At 32.7% G+C, this 21,827-nt stretch overlaps 1 protein-coding gene across 2 annotated transcripts in view; it reads right to left on the bottom strand.

Moving 5' to 3' along the window:
* LOC133197501 (calbindin-32-like) overlaps positions 1 to 9,266 on the bottom strand; it is a 35,972-nt gene extending 26,706 nt beyond the window's left edge. Inside the window, exons 1-2 of one of the 2 annotated variants that reach the window (XM_061333575.1) lie at positions 8,967 to 9,266; positions 8,795 to 8,880 (exon numbers count right to left, since the gene is read on the bottom strand). In XM_061333575.1, the coding sequence (XP_061189559.1) occupies positions 8,795 to 8,880; positions 8,967 to 9,090 (210 nt within the window). In that variant the 5' untranslated portion in view covers positions 9,091 to 9,266. The remainder of the gene's footprint in view (positions 1 to 8,794; positions 8,881 to 8,966) is intronic. The other variant, XM_061333576.1, reaches the window with a different exon arrangement.
* Positions 9,267 to 21,827: the final 12,561 nt, after the last annotated feature.

Here is a 21,827-nt window from a genome sequence, read left to right as displayed (position 1 = left end):
CCAATCCTGTATAGGGTCGGATGGAATCAAACTAATTCAATCCTGTAAAGGGTCTGATGGAATCAAATTAGTTCAGTTAATCCTGTAAGAGCCTGATAGGATGAACTACTCTAACTCTGTACAGAGTCTGTAGGATCAAACTAGTCCAATCCAATCCTACAAAAAACGTCTTATAGAGTAAAGCTTTACCGATCTAGTTCCAGTTCTGTAAAAAGTCTGAAAGGATCGAACTACTCTAATCCTTTGAAGAGTCTGATAGTATGAAATTAGTCCATTATTGTAAAGGAACTGATGGGATCAAACTAGTCCAATTAATCCTGTAAGAATCTGATAGGATAAACTAGTCTAATCATGTAAACAGTCTAATAGGATCAAACTAGGCCAATCAATCCAATAAAAGTCTGATGGGATCAAACTAGCCCAATCCAATAAGAGTCTGATAGAATCATACTGGTCTCGTCCTGTAAAGAGTCTGATTGGCTCAAACTGGTCCAGTCCAGTCAGGTAAAAGTCTGATGGGATCAAACTAGTCTAATCCTGTTAATAGACTATCTCACTCACCGTGCATTTATTGAACAACAAAAAACGTAACACGATGCCAATGATTTCCATGCAATTACACGGATGAATTGCATAATGATAGCGATCAGAATCGTGTAATAACTGCTATTCATTTCTTTTTCCATTACTCCTAGTTATATTTATTAATGAAGCTTTAAGTTTTCGCCACTTTATGAAAGTATTAGTGAAATACTCAGTCTCTTCAGATAAGGCATGACATTATTTGTGATAGTAATCCGATTACAAGCAGCTATTGATATGCCATTTCCCCATGTGAAAACTAATGTCAAGAATTCTGTTGAAATGAAAATATTATTAATTTGCCACCCATCATTAAAAATCTTATTCCGCTTTGATCAGTAAAAAGGCCTGTCAATAGAACCAGAGTTTACAAATCTATCATTTGAAAGTCACTGCCGGGGTCTGTATTCTTACGGAGAAAAATTTATGGTTTTAAGGTTACATATCGATTTTGCAACATTCTCTTGTTTTACTAAAAGCATTCGCATTTTGAATTTTGTATTTTTGTGTAGCACAATTATAATTTTTATGTTCCTATCATCGACACATTTTGTCAATATTCAAGATGAGGTGTAATGATAAGTGGACTTCTAGATCATTCTGGATGGTGTAGTGAAAAGGTCCTCCCAATTATTATCATGCCGTCATTTTTTTTTTGGTCCAAAGGAGATGGGTGAACATAGCGTGCAGAAAGCCGATTCAGATCTATAAAAATAATGTTCAGTTTGTGAATTTAGTATTTAGAGTAAAGTTCTTATTATTGAAATTTATAAAATTATGATAAAACTTTTCAGAGGAAAAGTTGTCTTGGCAAAAATTTATTCTTTTATTAAAAAATAATGTGGTATTCATGGGGTTCGAACCCTACAATAAAAATCCTGAGTATCATTTTCTTTCGAGACTAGCACGCTAACCACTAGACTACACAAGTCCTGATGAATAGTGGCATTTAAATCATGTTTGTGATATGACCCTTGACTTAATGGACTTCAAGTATTTTTCGAAAAGATGCGAATGTTTAGGTATAGTGGGTCTTTGCTCCATATTTTTGGTAAGCAAAAAATGTTCATTTTTATGAAAAATTTGAGGATTAAAAAAAAAATAGAGAGCGAAGATCCACTCAAATCGAAAAATAGTGTTATAGTAGGAGAAAATGACTTTCTTTTGCCCTCTTTAGTGTGTATATGCTATTTCATAGGCAAATAATTTCAATCTTTTTGCCAATTGTAGGGATTTTACATAAAGTATATTTTAAGTATATTTTAATGTTAGATGAAATATCAAGGAAATTTGATATAATTGAGATTTAATTTTTTCACCTTCATGTTTGTCACGCTATAGGCTTTTCGCTCGTCATGTTCACCATCTTCTTTTTAAGAATTCTTTTCCTGAATTCCGAGAGAGTGTATTATCTAACCCATTACATGTATGAAATACTGGACTGGTTGCGCAACTTTGGGCTCCTTGAGAGATACCTGATTAAGTTCGCTAACAAAGATACATAGCGGGTTCCAGTAAATGTTCAACCAAGCCTCTGTCTTTACTCCTCACTAAGATATTAACAGTGGTGAAGGAGAAACTTCAAGAGTACTGTGCAACAATATATTCGAGAAGTGGTGTAAATCAGATGTGGATACTTAAAAATTCCATGGAACGTTTGGAAAATTTGAAATCACAAGATTTTACCAAAATCAACAGCTTAAAAACTTACGACTTTTCAACTTTGTACACAACCATTCCGCACGATAAATTAAAGTCCAGGCTTTTTGATATCATTGACAGCTGCTTTTTCAATAAAAATGGAACTCGTAAATATACTTACCTTGTCATTGGTCATTTGCAAAATTATTTTGTTAAAAAACATTCTAATTGTACACACAAGTACTCTGAAGTTGACATTAAAAAGATGCTTGAGTTTCTGATTGACAATATCTATGTGGTTTTTGGAGACCAGGTCTTCCAACAATCTATTGGAATTCCAATGGGTACCAATTGCGCCCCGTTATTAGCAGACCTTTTTTTGTATTCATATGAAGCAGAATTTGTCCAAAATCTTGTACGTGAAAAGAAGAAAACACTTGCTGTGGCGTTCAACTCGACATTTAGATATATCGACGACGTATTGTCAATTAACAATGGCTATTTTCATTCTTATGTCGATACGATATATCCTGGTGAACTTGAGATAAAAGATACCACAGAGTCTAACACATCTGTTTCATATTTGGAAATTTTACTTGAAAAAGACGTTAATGGTAATCTAACAACCAAGCTTTATGATAAACGTGATGACTTTAACTTTTCAATCGTCAACTTCCCTTACTTATGCAGCAATATACCTTCATCACCTGCATACGGGGTATATATCTCTCAGTTGATTCGATACGCAAGAGCATGCTCTACGTATGTACAATTTTTAAAACGAGGTAAATTATTGACAAATAAGTTGATGAAACAAGAATATCAGCTGTCTCGTTTAAAGTCATCATTTCGTAAGTTCTATGGTCGATACAATTACCTTGTCAGCAAATACAATTTATCATTGAGTCAAATGCTGACTGACGTTTTTCATACTGATTGTTAGGCCATTATTTACACACTGAATTGTCGACGGATTTCTCCGTTATTTCCCGATCATGACAAGGAGCACACGGCGGGTGTGACCGGTCGGCAGGGGATGCTCACTCCTCCATGGCACCTGATCCCACCTCTGATGTTTGGAGGTCCGTGTTTGCTCTGCTCCTATTTTGTATTGTATAATGGACTTTTGAGCTTGGATACTGTTCGTTATCTCCATATATTTCTCAAACCATTGGACTTCTTAAATGAGAATGACTTAGTCTAATATTTAAATATTGGACTTGTATTACAACTTGGGGACCCAAAGAGTATGTTATGAAATTGAAAGCAATATTCTATCCTCAAACGGTTCATTCTGAGAAAAGAAATATATACTTGACTTGCTTCGGTACTACGCATCTCAGCCACTCCAACAATTTTTTTCAAGGATAAATCGTTTTCGGCTTAAATGCCTAAATTTTGTTGTTTGATAAGATAGGTAAATCAGGAGGTGGTGAATTTTAAAATATCATATTGGGGTTAAGATTTTGACCCATTGGTCTATTAATTACTAAAGCAACACTGACCTTAATACTGGTTACTTGGAGAATTTTATTAACAGCTTACATTTGAGATTTGTGCCTTTATAGTTATATATTTTTATGCCCCCGTAATCGAAGATTTCGGGGGCATATACTTTTTGCCCTGTCCGTCTGTCTGTCTCTCTATCTGTCTGTCTGTCTGTTTGTCCGCAAAAACTTTAACTTTGCCCATAACTTTTGATTGGTTGGAGCTATTCCACATGTGTATTTCATGTGACAAGACCTTTCTCTGGGTACCATCAAATTTGACCTTGACCTTGGAGTTTGACCCATTTTTGCTAAATTTTATCAGACTTTAACCTAAGCCATAACTTTTGAATAGTTGGTGCTAGGGCTTTCAATCTTCACATGTATATACCTTGTGACAAGTCCTTCCTTTGGATAGCAACAACTTTGACTATTTGACCTTGACCTTGGAGTATGACCTACTTTAGAAAAAACGTTAACCTTGGCCGTAACATTTGAACATTTGGTTCTAGGGCTTTCATAGTTCACGTACATGTGTATCACTTGTGACAAGACCTTCCCTTGAGCACCATTTGACCTTGACTATGATGTTTCACTTACTTTTGAAAAACTTTAACCTTCGCCATCACTTTTAAGCGGTTGGTGTTAGGGTTTTCATATTTCACCGGTATATTCCTCGAGACAAGACCTTTCTTTGGGTACCAACATTTTTTATCTTTTGACCCGGAGTTTGACTTGCATTTGAGAAACTTTAACCTTCTCCATAAGCTACCATACGGGGGCATCAGTGTTTCACAAACACATCTTGTTTTTTTGGTTATGTAATAATTGTAATGATTTTTCTTTATGGTAAATATGTGATTTTGGTAAACAATTGTTTGGGCTATCGTTTTAAGCAAGGCTAGATTTGATGTCGCTAAAGTACGAAGACGATGCCCTTCAAGTTGCTTTCTGTCTCATTGATCTATTGCCATCTTAATGTTTCAACGCAATCCATATGTCTCTTATATCGGAGTTATCAGTGAATCACACTAGATCTAAGGTCCGTTTTATATTAAGATTCTTGGAATATTTCTGTCTTGCTGGTCCCTGAAGGATTTGTTAACACCATTTTGAGGTCAATCCATTGCAACTTTAGTTCCCTTAATGTCACATTAAATAAACGCTATACCAAACAACTCAATCTAAATCAAACGATAAGCAGTCAAATAATCCTGCTTCCAGTCGATTGACTTCTATATTTAGGAACTGATGTTCCATATTAGTTTTTTTAATCATTTTTTTTTATTTACTTATTTTCAAACTTAAACAATGCATGTTTCTACGTAACAGCAGAATATAGATAATAATTACTCCTTTCTAAACTATACTTCTTCATTAAGTTATGTGATTTGCTACACTGTTATCACATTTTGAGAAAGTTCTTCCACTTTGTCCATATTTGCTAGAATGCACTGATTCCTACATATCTTTCTGACGCAGACAGACTAGATTTAATATTAATGTAAGGATATAAACAAACAATAAACCAACTAAAACAACATGGACATCCAAGACAAAATATGTCTTCTAAATGGTAAATACATAAACTGTCGACAACGGATAGAAATCTATGGTTGTATTGATTCTTAGCCAGGACCCGAAACACCAAGGGCGTCTGATATATTTGATGGAATGAGAAAAGGAGGGTGTCAAATTTACTGCACAGAAAGCAATGTAAAGCTCATCTAGACTTAAAAAGCTTGCTTCTAAAATCGATTTGCTACAAGGTATTTACAAATAAAAAATCATCGCAAAAGAAAAAAAAACGGTAACAGTAATTAGACTCCTTGCATGATGCACTTCTGTGATGAAAGGTAGCAAACGGTGCTATCAATTAGAGGACTTCTTTAGAGAACCAAAATGACAAGGTGCCTCAGAAACATTGATTTCGCTTCCATAAAAACATTTCTCGTTTTGTTTTATCCGAAATAAAAGTAACTTCAGCTTGATGGTGACTATACTAGCAGTTTTATCCTTTATGGAAAGATTAAAAGTTTTACTGATTGTCAGTTTTTTTTCTTCCCATTTTGACAAAACAATGATGCTCTCTGATCTCTCGTACTTTTTAAAAATATCGATTTTATCAAAGATAATTGTCTTAGCGTGAAGGAGAAATATATATTGAAAACAAGTCCAGCGGCAAAAATCAAATACATCATACAGAAATGGAAGCGATATAATGAATGCAAAGCGTAGTACATCTTTAAAAAGTAAATATAGATAGATGAATGTTGATATTACATGAATGGCTTCAAGAACGCATACAGTGAATTAAGTTGTCTGAAGTATCTTTTTGTAATTCTTATTGCTCAGTAAATATATAAAAATAGAAAGGTTCTGCATCAAATATGAAGATAACGAAAAAAGTAATCATGCTCAAAAAATCCAATAAAACAATACAGACTGTGAGTAAACACGGACCTATGAAAACATCAGAGGTGGGATCAGGTCCCATGGAGGAGTAAGCATCCCCTGTATACCGGTCACATTTGAAAAGAGAGAGAGAGGGAGCATCATGGCCAAGTGCTGACCGAAATTATACAGGTACTTCTAATCTTGAACACAGAAATGTGCATTTCTGTGTTTTCACAATAGTGTGTGAACTTTACCTGACTTGTCAATGCTTCGGAAATGATATATAAATATTTTCGGAATTGATAAGAATTTTTTTTCGGTAATGCGATATCTATCGATTTTCGATAAAGCAAAACTGCGATTATTTCCACTTTTAAACGAGATTGCTTTGCAGAGATACATTTTACTTTTTAAAAAAAACTTTCAAACATGTTTTAAAGCCTATAACTAATTTGATATAAAAGATTTCTTATGTCTATCTGTTGTTAGCTTATGCGTGCAGTTGATAGATTAATTAATACCGTTTGAACCTAAGCACCTATAACTTTGTTCGTTTGGAGTATATTCAACTACAGGCCTTGACACGTAAACCATTCAATATTTCTTTTCTAGGTCAACCATCCCAAAATAAAATGGCGGTAGTAAATATTCTAGATCTGGTTTTCATTTTTTAAAAAAATTTAAATGATTGATGCAATATATACAAAACTTTGTTATGTTTTCTGCTAATTCAAACAATGCATTGTTATTAAATAAACTATGAGAATTGATCGCCTTAAAAGCCACTAAAATACACAAGTGCCTTTTGTACACTGGGCGTTTATACTTAATTAAACACTGACTTAATCTATATTTGATATTATTTCAACAACACATCGCATTTTCTAAAACTGTATTGCAAGTCCAGAACTTTACAGATCTTTTAGGCGCACACATGTACAATTTCTAGATTTAAATTTTAAAAATGTCTAAATTCTTACTTTTGGATACAATGACAATATATTATTTTTGATGTGTATATTATTGAAAAGTTTGCATCATATCGATAGGAAATTGAGACCGAAATACATAATATACACAAATACGTTGACAACGTAATTCATGAACTGGAATATGCTATGCAAGTTACGACGAAATGAAAACAATATTAAAACATTGTTTTAAATTAAAGTTTCTACAAGATAAGATGGAGGTGGATCAGGCGTTGTGGTTCCATTAAATTCTGTACATATGCAATGTATCAATCGAAAGCATGGAATCTGAATGTTCCTGACAATTCTTTAGTGGCGAAAATTCAGCAAAATGAAAAAAAGGATTTTCTTCAGAATGATGTTACTAGTAGCCCCTGAATTATTTCAGCTACGCTTCTTTCCAAATGACAAAGAAAAATTAATGAATGAATGTTCACTTTCAAAATAAGTAAATTTCTTAAACATGTTTTTATGATGCTTTGAACAAAACAAAAGATCGTCGCTGTTTAAACCTTGGCAATTTGTGCCAACTGTTTGCCAACATTGAGTTTTATTGACCAGAATTGACATTTTGTAGCAAGTAAAATCGTTAAGCAATCCTTTTTCCGCCACTGTTAATTACTTTAGAGAATTCTGTGGAAGCCACAGGTGCGAAATTTTGTTCACGGGCTCATTTTAAGAATTGTCAGTGTATATTGTAATCAATAGTGAACGAAAACCTTACCTTTACCATCAAAAGAATGTAATAAAAACTAATCAGAAAAAAATGATGGACAAAATGATTAAGCTGCTCTATATATTTTACTGTAGCTTGTTTTCTAATTCCTTCTGTTCTGTTAAATAAGTTACAGAGTATATGATGCTAGCATTTTAGTTACTAGTACTTCAATTACGTTGCGTTCTGAAATACTTTTTGAGATCTCGCCAGATGGCGTAGTTTGTACCTTTCCATCTCTCCTCCGATTATTAATCCTACATTTTGCGTATTATATGAGAGGATAATTGTTTTATTTTTTTATCTGATCTTCAAACAGGAAAGAGAAGTCATTATTCATTTTCAAAAAGCTAAGTTTAATGACAAACGGAATGGATCGATGGCATTGTTTGGGATAAATCATAGTACAGTCGGAATTTAGGAAATGGAGAATTGATTCTCGGTTTATAATTATAGAAGTTCAATCAACCGGAACGACGCACAGTTAGTAAGTATTACATGTATTTCAAGAAAATAAAAATCTTTTTTTCATGCAGATATTTTACTGTGATATTTCTTGCAAATATTAAAATACAGACTCTCTGATTGTGCTTTGGGTGTGCTGTATTTGCCTTAAGACCCTACTAATGAAACATATCTCAACTATCTTTGCTTTGAGTACGAATAGCCTAGCTGGAGCCTGAAGCAGGATACAATGTCATCGTGGCCTATTCAATTACACATCACTTTAATAGTTAAGAGAACAAACATGCAAATATTAGCATATTGTGTCACTGTCATGACACATAATTAATTAACTTTATCGACCGTCTGCTTTGTTAAACATTCTTCAAAGACAGAGACACAACAACAGTCAACTCTCGGCTCCATAGTTCTTGCCGCAGACAGATTGTCATTAATGTTCATACTTATTTTTGGCCACAAATGATGACAAATAAATAACGCTGTCTGAGGAAAAGGTCTTTTTTTGCAACGCTTGACTGACTACAAGTGATACTCACCTCTGGTCCAATATCCTGGGTGTTAATGCTTGTCACCAGCTGTGTGAGAAAACTGTCGAGTTCGCTTCCTTCGATAAATCCATTACCTTCAAACGAAAACTTACAGGTATCGACAGGTAATATTTAGATAAAGTTCAATATAAAGTTACAATGTTGTATCTTCTATACTCACCATCTGTATCATAATGATTCCAAACTTCCATAAACTGTTGTGCTGAGAGAAGTTTAAATTCTCGAGTTTTTAAATCTCTGAATTGCCGCAGAAAGTTTGAACTCTTATCCAACGACGTTGCCATGATCGAGTTTTACCTCAAGTATCAACTTCTCTTCAACTTTGCAGCCTCTTTTGACAGATGTAAACTGTCATTCGCGCATGCGCACTGCCAAATACTTTTTACTCAAGAGCAGGAGTAACAGGTGGCAAAATATACCACAAAAATATTTTAGTAAAGAGAGAATAAAACAGAAAACTTGAACCTGTGATCGATATTGATCCAGACAAGTTCTCTGGTCCGATGTGTGCCCTGCCTCCTGTATCGGCTTATTGACAAGCGACGGATCAAGTTTGCATTCATACAACAGTTTTGTAATTTTTATTGATTCAGATAGGAAAAAGGCGACAAGAAAGTATATGTCGTACAATTTTTGCCCTTCTACGTGCCCTTCTAAGCTTGTTGAATAGAAAATAAATAGTGGTTCTTTGCTTAATATTTGATATAGACAATTATATATCGTTATGATAAAAGTGTACTTTCACAAGGATTTTATCATTATTGTGCAAAGAAAAAAGTTCTCTATAGTATTTTAATCACGAGATCAGTTCAATCCACAGATACATTGCTGAATTATCAGACAGTAAATCAATATTAGGTAGTTTACTCCTATATATCCCAGAGGCATCAGAGAGCAAACAATGAACGGCAGGTAAATAGAACAGTTTCTCAAGCGCCTTCTGCATCTGTCTTCATTCCAAACTATACGTAGAAATGTTGCGAACTGATTTTGAAATAAGAAAAAGTTGATTTCTCAAGGACCCTCTCTACACGAAACGAAAATGTTTTTTGGACATTGAGAAAATTATATTGTATAAAAGTGTAAATATTGAGCTTATTAATATCATTTTCCAAATAGGGTGCCTGGCTTTTATCCCCAGGAAAAATGTTCAAAGTCAGCAAAGTTTTGATGACCAGAAATCACTGTTGTTTACCTAAGTGGGGAAAAAGCATGCAGATGAGGTGTTCAATTAATCTATCTTGGACTATCAAAATGTTAAGAATGCTTGAATTGATTAGAAATTGATTGATAAACTGTAAATTTCAATTTATTTTATTTTAGATCTAAGGGCAGATTACTCAATCTACATAAAAGTACCACAGAATCAGAACTCTTTAGTGTGCAGTTTATGGAGGGTTCTTAAACAAGACGAGTCTTGTAATACAGATGCAATTTCGGTAATTTCATTCATTATACATATCTATCTATCTATCTATCTATCTATCTATCTATCTATCTATCTATATATATATATATATATATATATATATATATATATATATATATATATATATATATATATATATATATATATATATATATATATATATATTATAGATTCGGGTTCTCTATATTGTCGATATTTCGGTCTATCCGTCTGTCACACTATCTTCTTCCTCAAACTCCTCTCATATTTTAGGCAGAAGCCATTCATGTTTTGGAAGATGACTGGTTTTGTTCTAAAATATGCAATAAGGTTTTTGAATTTACTTTTTCATCCTGGGCCACTGGGTGAAAAAAAAACTTGGTTCCCAGAATTCCTCTTACAATTTACGCAGTAGGTATATCATCTTTTGGAATATGGTTGAAAGCACGTGTTCTGAAGACCTGTAATAAGATTTCCAGATTTACGCTGTGGCCGTTTCATCATTTTAAAATATGGTTGTGGTGTCGCATATACAATTGGTGTAGATGTGCAATAAGGTTTCGGAATTTTTGTTTTCATTCAGGGGTTGTTTGAAACAGCTGAAAAACTTTTTCTACAAAAACCATATTCCTAGAACATTTACATATTATGCAGTAGCCAAATTATCTTTAGGAATAATTTTGTTAGTGTCCTGTGGATTCGCAATATGGTTTCAGAATTTTCATTTTCATCCAATTGGAGTCCAGAAATTTAAAACTCCCTTTTTAAAAAAAAATATCAGTCTTCCCAAAACTCCTTTTTAAACACAATTTTGTTTCACTAAAATCTTTAATTTCAGGTTGGTAGTAAATTTATTAAACGTAATACTAACAGAAAAGACCCATAGGCCATGTGCTTACCTAAGCATTTTGGCCCAATTTGATATATCACCCATTCTCAGCAATAATGTGCAATTAATGTCATGCACTTGTTACTCGATATCTAATAATATAAGAATGTTTTTCAGTACGAGCAAGTAAACATATGTTAAGGTCCGTAAACACCCACAAAAATTAGCAAAATCGGGAAAAGTCTTCTGAGATAAATACATGTACGTCTCTCAATACATGGAAACAATACATACTGTCGCCAAATCCGAAATTCAAAAATAAAACACAATTGAAAAACTTTAATCTAATAGACGTGTTTTTTCATGCACAGAAATTCAATGCACGACATATGAAATTCATAAATACCCATAAAAGCTAATGCTAAATCATCTGTAAATGACAATTTTTTTTGCATCATGTCATTGTCGCCAAGTTGTTCGATACCTACGTAACCCCATCATATAACTAAGCTTGTATACTATATTTATGCAAATACTTTTTCATTTTCAAGCAAATCAAACAGTAGACAACTTGTATAATCTTGTAAAATGGATCTGATATTTAATTTTATTGAAATATTTTCAAACGACGCACACACATTATGAAACTTCATCGGTTGTATTTTCGCCAATACATACGTTATACATCTTTCTAAAACTATATAGATGTGATAGGCCCTATTAATCGAGCTTATATTCTTGGAAAATGTTCATATTTTTTATTGCATACAAATTCGGATATCACTCTTAATATTTGAAAAATGCACGGTTTATTAACTTACCAAAAAATACATACGTTACAAATACTTACGTTATCAAAAGAATGTTACCCATATCCTTGTATTACGTTTTTCCCAAATGATGTACCACATTGCTTGATGTTTAAAGTAAGAAAATATTGGTTCTAAATACAGATGTTTAATCAATATCAATATAGTACATGTATATCATTAAATCTTAAAGAGTCCTGACATTTTCGGATGCCTACGTAACATTCGGTAACGTAGGTATGAACTGAGCCTTTATCATCTTTTTAAAAATTAAAATACAACATGTATTATGTTTTTATAAATGGGAGTTAAGTTGACTTTAAATATACCTTTTTAAATGATAGTTAATCTCATAAACTTTATTATCTACATACCTAATACTTTTTTATTAATTACAGAATCTTTGATCTGTTTTGTGCTTCCCTATTTATAAATGTTCCCCAGTTTATTTATATAGATGACCGAAATTGTTAATTAGGGTACGAATACAAATTGATTGTTCTATACCATAAAAGATAAACATAACAATTGCAAGATTTTAAACTTTAACCCAACAAAACATATCATATCTTTTATCCTAGTTAGTGACGTATGTATCGGTTTTAACGTTACGACAATAACGTAACATTTTATGATTTGTGTTAAATTCTGATTCAGTTACTAGTATAGTCTGGATTTTCAAAATGGTATTTAAACTTATCCACATCAAGTATTTAAACAATGAATTCTAATTAGAATTGATAGTATCCAAAATATGTTATTAGTTAATACTTACGTTACTTTTGACGCACACAACTTCTGAGGCCGTATACTTTCGTGAAAAAAAAAAAACTTATTATGATTGTTCTTAAATTCATTGATTTTTCCATCGTCAATTTATTTTAATTTGATAGAGATCATGATTTTCATTTAAACAATCAAAAGTAATACAGTATTATAACAAACTACATTATCTATGAATTATTAATAGTGTTTTTCAGTTGTCCTACAAAACAGGTTTACTGACTCTGGCACCTTAAATAGCACATATAATTGGCCTTGCATCAAATAAAAACTATATTCCAGCATATGAATATCTTCCAAAGAAGTCAAAATGCCATAACTACTTTACTTCCTTAAGCAATAAATAGAGTAACGTAGATATTGGGGTGATTTTAAAGAGAAAATACCTAGGATTTCAATTTGGTATAATTTTTTCATCAACAAATTGGTGCTATAGATTTTTTACCATATAACTCAGACATATATGGAGTCAACTTTGCAGACAAAATATTGAGCGTATACTCAAGTGGAATTTTAAGTCAGAAATATACAGTAATTGCACATTATTACTGAGAATGGGTGATATGTGTATTTAGTAAATACTATATACGAATAACTGTGGCTTTTTTGCTAGTTACCCAGGTAGGAAAAAGAGTACATCTAGAGTCAAACACCTCCGTATTCCTGTCTTCTGACAGCATCTATTTTTTTTTCTTGCTTTGAAGGCATTTCATAATTAAAATAGCGTGCGTGAATGATAAGCATAATTTCTTTTTTATATTTGACTGCACAAGTGTCTCTGTGTTAATCTAATGCTTTGGAGAACTTTTTCTTATGCTTTTTTGAAATTAAAAAAGCAACTAAGAAATAAATAAATCAAACCAAAAAAGGAAAGAATTAAACAGAAATCATTTATAAATAAGTGACAGTAAATTAACCAAACTGTTCTTCTTTTATATAGATCCTACAGTCATGCTGAAAGAAAGAAAAAATACGAAAAGCGCTTTAAAAAATGTAACCAAACATATGCAATTATCACATGTATATATCACTTTATTATAGTGGAGAGCGATAACTTTGACTGTTTTGTAATCTTGACTGGTATTAAAATTTTAAAATCCATGTATAAATATTTATATATAAACACGTATGTACATGTTCTTTGTCAAATATTTCAAAGTCACGTGGGTTTGTATTATAATGTCATTTTAGTTTATCAAAATAAAAAAGCATTGTTTTTTTTTAATTTATTTCTTATGATAGTAGTGTCATATTGTAAATTTAATATGTACAGTCCTTCCATCATACATGATACATTAATATCATGCATGATACATTATTATCACACAGGGCTCTGTACATGTACAGAGTATAAAGAACCCTCAATTATTGCTTTCCCCGTCATCGATCAATCAATCTGGAAAAAAAACTTGCTGAATTATAAATAAATTAATAAATATCTACTTATCCTTGTTTTTTTTTATCTTTAATATTTAAAATATTTATATCACCTATACTGCTGAAAAATAAACTTCCAAATAAAATCCATACGTTTAGATGTGAACAAAGCAGTGTGTTCGAGTGGATTATTCTGTAAACGTATGCATCAACTTAAAAGAGTACTTAAAATGAAAATGGGTTTTCACTGTACTTTGACATCGTTCGTGAAATATTTAAATCAAATCTATTCTTTTATTTCATCGTTTATATTGGTACATGAATGGTATTACAATGATTTTGATGTCCAGAAGATTAACATGTCTGTTGCCAGATTATCGTAATTACGCCGCGTATAAGGCAAACCCAATCGTTGTTCAGACTGTTTCACTGTGAAATTTTATCGGAAAAGGACATTATTTGGTGCCATTTTGAGCGGGAACAATAAAGATAAGCCAGACTAGATCAATGCGAGAACCTATAACGCATCGACACGTGGCTGAATCCTGTCATCGCAATACAATTCAAGTTCATTAATATGACGTTAATAAACAGAAATTTTCATATACCTAAACATCAGTTATGTTTTATAATATAGTAATACAGGATTTGATCAATTAGTATAATTAAACTTGTTCCATTTTTTCTTTATAAGAAACAGCATTGCGCTGAGAAACATCATAAGTCACATGCATAACCAGCCCCTTGAGCTACATGTATCTTTTTCTATGTTAAAAAAAGAACAGTACAACTCATAAACTTGACTTCGAGGTTCGAAGGCAAGATTTTTCCTATAGGATTTTCATGGAATATTGAAAAGCATTTTTAATTAAAAAACAAGATGTGTTGTGAAACACTGATGGCCCTGTATGGCATCTCATGGCGAAAGTTAAAGTCTCTCAAATGCAAGTCAAACTTCAAGGTCAAGAGATCAAATATGTTGGTTCCCAAAGAAAGGGAAAGAGGAAGGTATTGTCAAAAGGAAAACACATATGAAATATAAAAGCCCTAGCACCAGCTCTTCAAAAGTTATGGCCAAGGTTTAAGTTTCTCAAAAAGTGGTCAAACTCAAAATACAAGGTCAAAGGGTAAAAAATGTTGCTACCCAAGGAAAGGCCTAGTCTACAAGGAATACACCTGTGAAATATGAAAGCCCTAGCACCAACTGTTCAAAAGTTATGGCCAAGGTTAAAGTTTTTCAAAACTACATGTAGGTCAAACTACAAGGTCAAAGGATCAAAATTGTTGGTACCCAAGGGAATGTCTATTCACATGGAATACATCCAAGGTCAAAAGGTCAAAAATATTTATACCTAAGGAAAGGTTTTCTCACAAGAAAAACACATGTGAAGTAAGAAAGCCCTAGCACCAACTGTTCAAAAGATATGGCCACCATTAAAGTTTGGTAAAATTTTACAAAAGTGGGTCAAACTCCAAGGTCAAGGTTAAGAGGTCAAATATGATGGTACCCAAAGAAAGGTCTTGTCGCAAAGAAATACACATGTGAAATATGAAAGCCATAGCTCCAACCAATCAAAAGTTATTGGCAAGATTAAAGTTTTTGCGGACAAACAGACAGACAGATAAACGGAAGAACTAGACAAAAACTATATGCCTCCTAATCTTCGATTACGGGAGTATAAAAATAAGTAAATAAAAAGATAGATAAATATAAATAAGATTTCAGAGATAAAAAGACAGTATAGAATGAGAGAAAGAGATAGGAGATAGATTAAACTCTTGACCCCCATTCCGCATTGGATCTGCCTGTTGTCTATATAAGTTAAAAATAATAATTACAATTATTATACTAGTATTTAACACAAACAGTAATTTCTGTTGACATAGTGTGTTATTTTCTTAGTGATCTGTGAGAGGTCTGCGACAAGGGAAAAAATGTTAAATTTTTCCACGAAAGATGACATAGATTGGTTGAAAGAAGTGTCGGGTGTTAATATTTTTCTGGAGACTCTGCAAATAAATAGACAGAAATTGCCGAAAAATTTATGCTTGCCCATCATGGAGTATCCCTGGATGGCAGGCGCTGCCGAGAGAGAACGACTCTCTTCTCATATTTTAAAACCGAGGACAGAGATATACAATACAGGTGCACGAACTAATTTGTTTTAATAAATAACAAAAAATTTATTATCAAGAACCTGTAAATAAGCAGTAATATCATACCTATCATGTTTGTATTTTCATTTACTTTCAAACATTTTTGCATCACCCCACCCCATCCCTTTATTTTACAAATCTATATATGTTCATTAAAAAATCTGTAACTGCATGAAGAAGAGTATAGCGAGAAGGAACAATTGTTACAGGAAGTGCAAGACTTGTCTGAGCAGGTCAAATTCAGCAAAATTGAAAAGAACAATTGATACGGAAATGGGCGATCAAAAAACATGAAAACAGGTATATATTACTTAAATGTGTATATATAGGCACTTTCATACTCATGTTTACAAACTTTTTTTAAAATTTCAAATCGTTTTTCCGTTGTTTCAGTTAACTCTGATGAGATGACAGTCCATCTTGTTCAATGAAGAGAAGAAAATCTAATACCATGGTCGACTTCCTCCATCATAAAGCTAAGACCGGAAACAACTTGAAGAAAAATTGAGATAGAAAAGCTAACTAACTAATGTGATTTTTAGCTCAAGGCTAAGAATGAATGTATATGTGTAGTTACACGTACACGTTACAAATCCCTGATAAATACTTTTTCTGACGACTCTTATCTAAAAGAATAGATAGACTGAGGATTGGTTTCTAATGAAATATATAGAGATAACGAACAGTATTCAAGCTCAAAAGTCCATTAAACAATACAAAATAGGAGCAGAGCAAACACGGACCTCCAAACATCAGAGGTGGGATCAGGTGCCATGGAGGAGTGAGCATCCCCTGCCGACCGGTCACACCCGCCGTGTGCTCCTTGTCATGAATGGGAAATAACGGAAAAATCCGTCGACAATTCAGTGTGTAAATAATGGCCTAACAATTAGTATGAAACGTTCTAAATGAACAAGATGTGTTTGTGAAACACTGATGCCCCCATATGGCAGCTTAAGGTCAAGGTTTAAGTCTTTCTTATATATGGGTCAAACTCCAAGGTCAAAAATTCAAAAATGTTGGTACCCAAAGGAAAGGTCTTGTCACCAGGTATAGATATGTGAAATATTAAAGTCCTAACACCAACCACTCAGAAAATATGGCCAATGTTACGGTTTTTCAAAAGTAGGTTTTAATACAAGGTCATAAGATCACAAATATTGGTACCAAAAGAAAGAACTTGTCACAAAGAATACATGAGTGAAATACAAAAATCCTAGCACCAACTATTCAAAAGTTATAGAGAAGGTTAGAATTTTACTAAATGTAGGTAAAACTCAAAGGTCAATGTCAGGAGGTAAAAAAAGTTGGTACCCAAAGGAAGGTCTTGTCACAAGGAATATACATGTGATATACAAAAGCCCTAGTACCAATCGTTCAAAAGGTATGGTCAAGGTTAAATGTTAAGTTTTTCAAAAGTAGGTCAAACTCAAAGGTCAAGGCAAAGGGTAAAAAATGTTGATACCCAGAGAAAGGCCTGGTCACATGAAATATACATGTGAACTATAGAAGCTCTAGCACCAACAATTCAAAAGTTATGACCAAGGTTAAAGTTTTGGTAAAATTTTGCGAAAGTAAAACAAACTTCAAGGTCAAGAGGTCAAATATGTCGGTATCCAAAGAAAGTTCTTGTTACAAAAAATACACGTGTAAAATATGAAAGCCCTGGCACTAACCATTCAATAGTTATGGGCAAGGTTTTTGCGGACAAACAGATTAATAGACAAACAGACAGATGGACGGACAGACCAAAATCTATGTACCTCCGAATCTTCGATTATGGGGGCATAAAAATTTCAATAAAATGTCAGATGACATGGAAGTCGACCTTCTTGACACTAAAAAAACTCCAAAGAAATTTTATAAGAAAATTTAAAATCACAAAATTTTGGCAAAAAATGTTTTCTTTGATAATATCTATGTAGTAATTGGAAGCCAAACAATCTGTTGGAACTTACACGGGTTCTTATTGTACCCCTTTGTTGGCAGGTTTATACTCTTGTGAAGGAGAATTTTTAAAAACTTCTGTTTGAAAAGAAGTCTGACTCTTATGTGGCTTCCAGTTCAAATATGCATCGACGATTTTTGTTAATTAACAATTTTCATTTTCATTCATATTTTGATGCAACATATCCTGCTGAACTCGAAATGACACATCGCGATCGGCTTTATATCTGGAGTTTTACAAGAGAAAGACACTGATGACAGTCTAACAACCTAACTTCATGATAAATGTGATGAATTTAACTTTATTATCGTCAACTTCCCTTATTTATGAAGCAATATACCAATATCATAAGCATATGGTGTTTATGTTTTCTTGTTGATTCGATAGGCAAGAGCATGTTCTGCGTAAGAACAATTTCTAAACTGAACCAGGCTACTGAAAAACAAGTTGGTGTTACAAGGGTATCAATAATCGTGCTTAAAGTCAACATTTTGCAAAGTCTATATCTATACAATACCTGTTTGCAAATTCAATCTGTCGTTAAGTCGAATGTCACTGACATTTTTAATACAAATTGTTATTTTCATACAGAAAATTAAACGAATTACTTACGCTTTAGGGTACACATCTCTTATCCGCAACTCCTCTTATAACACTCAATAAAATTTAATGATACTTTCACAGAATCTTTGTTACATAGTGCCATTGTGCACCTCCTAGTTTACTTTTTGATTGGACACTTATTTCGTGTTTCCAATAGCAAAACATAGACACTGCCATTCTTTCTATAATATTGAGGGGTATCCATCTCTTATCCGCAACTCCTCTTATAATACTGAATAAAATTTAATGATACTTTCACAGAATCTTGTTAAATTGTGCCATTATGCACTTCCTATTTTACTTTTTGATCAGATACATATTTCGGGTTTCCCATAGCAAAACATGGACTTTTCCATTATAAACATATGGGAGGCGGGGTATCATTTTGTGAGCTCGGTGCTCACAGTACCTCTAGTTTTTTTCTTGTTACCTTTGGTAGAAATATCATATTAAAGGTAATTGAAAGAGTAAAAAAAACTATCTTATGGTGTACCCTTCAATACATAATTCTATAAAATTCATAATGCTCTTAAATATTGTACAGATGTGCATAAAATTTAGCTTCACACAGTTAAACTTACCTCGTATAATATAAGGTACGGTCATGTATGTAATTCTTCATTATATCTCATGGTGAATGATGTACATCTATATATTTTGTACCAATAATAGTACAATTGTTGTTTTATATTTCAGTATTGTAAAAAAAATATATACTCGTTAAAATTTTGTTCTGTGGATAGACTTTAATAACAGAAATGTCCTCAAACCGCATCCAATTCAAAATTAATAAAATTCTCTCTCATAATTCAATTTACGTTGCATCTCTATATTCCACGCGGAAATCTACACGAAATAGACAACAGCGCCTTTCCCTTGGAGAACACTGGTTTCTTTCGTTTACAGATCAAATGAAAAAAATACAGAGAGGCAGTTATTTCTTGGTAATGAAGCTTGCTGCTTATTACCGTTCTAGAACTGCGTTGTAATTTTTTCACGATTTATGGTCTTACAGCGATATAAGGGGATTTACAATCCTAGATATTGTGTCGCTGAAATTTCAACTGTCATATTGCAGGGGTTATTTTATAAGCTGCCTGAACATTGAACAGAAAACGAGATAAATAGTTTTATAGAAAAGAATTTTTTGTAACTGATTGTAGGGAAATATGAAAATGCTATGTTGTAAGTGCAAGGAGTTGAAAAAGAAAAATAGATGAAGAATGTATAAAAGATATTTTTCATTAAATTAAGAAACCGAAATTTTAAATTAAAATCAATTAGTGCCAAGATGTAAAATTGAAAATCATATAATGATTTGGATGTAGACCTTAGTCAAACCTATGGGTTTTTATAGGTAGTAGTTAATAAGAAACTACAATATGAGATTTTTTTTCTATTTACTACCTACCTACCAAATTAAAAAAATTACAATATGACAAAAGGAAGGGGGGTATTTTGGTCAGTTCATTGTTCTTCACTTTATTCTTACACGCAATACCTTCGCTAAAATATTCAATTTGCATTACGGGGGGGGATCATTTCATTTGTATAACTCTATTTACTTCAAATATCATAACTGAACAAATAGAACAAGTGAATCAACGCGTAGATCTGGGATTGACTGAGTGGTAGCACAGGCACCTGACGTATACGGATTGTATATTACGTAATGTTCAACACTCCATCCCCCCTCCCCCAACTTCTGAGAATTTTTATTAGACAAGATAACTTATTAAAAATACATAAATTCCTAACCTATCATACCTACATTGTATCTTCCGATATGTGATATCATTTTCCGTTTTTGTTGATATTTAGAGGTTGCACCTCTACAGTTTATGATTATCATAGATCTATGGTACTATATACTTAAGTACCGTACAGTGACAATTTCTTAGAGCAAAACACAGAAAATGATATCAGATATCGGAATATAGGCTACAATTTCATGTATTTTGGGTAAGTTATTGTGACTTATAACACGTCTCAGAAAAGGATGTGAAGGTTGGTGGGTATACATCCACACGTCATTTTCCTGTGCTGTGGGTGGGAGTAAACTACAATATCCTTACAAAATGGCAAGAAAGATAACTCCTTTTTCCACATCCAAAATATCGGTGAAAAGGATTAAAAATTAATAACGTGGGTAGAGGTTAAAATGCTATATCATTATGAAGTCTGACCAGGGAAGGCGTGTAGGATTAAGACTTCTTTGTGAATGTTGTGTAACCCGTGGTGCTTGCCCCAGAGGATTATAATGTGTCCTTTCTGATATGTACTTTTGAGTTGAGTAATAGGGGTAAACAAGGTTAGGATTAGTGGATTCATACTGGGGGTAATTCTTTATTTAATGGCTGGATGTGGAGAGAGCTTCTATAAAGCTATAGTATCTTTCGTTTTTCTAACATTGATCCCTGTATAAATGACAATTTTTGAGATTTTTATCAAACCACATTTGTTAGAAGCACACTTTGGGGAATTGAATTGTCAGTGTGTAGACTAACTAGTTATAGTGAAAAAATTCCATATATTAAATGCAATAAAAAAAAAAAAACTTTAAAATTCAAACACATTTTTTTCTCTTCTTTTTTTTCGATACTTCTGAATAAAATCGATGTATCATGCAGTGTATTTTGCTTAAAACGTCATCAATTCGTTATGAAATTGTGACATGTGTCTGTAAATAGTCTGATTTTCGAGCGGTTTTTTGTTGTTTCCTTGAAACATGCAATTTATAAATTAAAGTTTACTCGAACGCATTTTTATGTGACAAAAATATAAAAGTTATTCTCATTTGATGACTTCAATTATTTTGACTTGCGGCAACTTTATTTTTTGATTACCACGATTACTTGTACAAAAATAAAACACGTCCATTATCCGTAATTTATAGCACAAACCCGGAACGATGCTTAATGAATCACCGTCTTAAAATTTCTATTTATTTTCAAATTTTAATTATCTCTTAGTTATGACAGAAGATTAATAAGAAACATCAGTCAAAGTTTTATTTGAAACACATCAACAGTATAACAGACATTCAACAGCCTAGCCATTTCAAAACCATGCACAGATACGTGTATTATACAGTCAATATTGAATTC

This window comes from Saccostrea echinata, unplaced genomic scaffold (genome assembly GCF_033153115.1).
Source record: "Saccostrea echinata isolate AGI-Se365-2 ecotype Australia unplaced genomic scaffold, CSIRO_AGI_Sech_v1 ptg000030l, whole genome shotgun sequence".
NCBI classification, from domain to species: Eukaryota; Metazoa; Mollusca; class Bivalvia; order Ostreida; family Ostreidae; genus Saccostrea; species Saccostrea echinata.
Note: the sequence above shows the minus strand (reverse complement) of the source record. Positions and strands in the feature narration are given on the sequence as shown.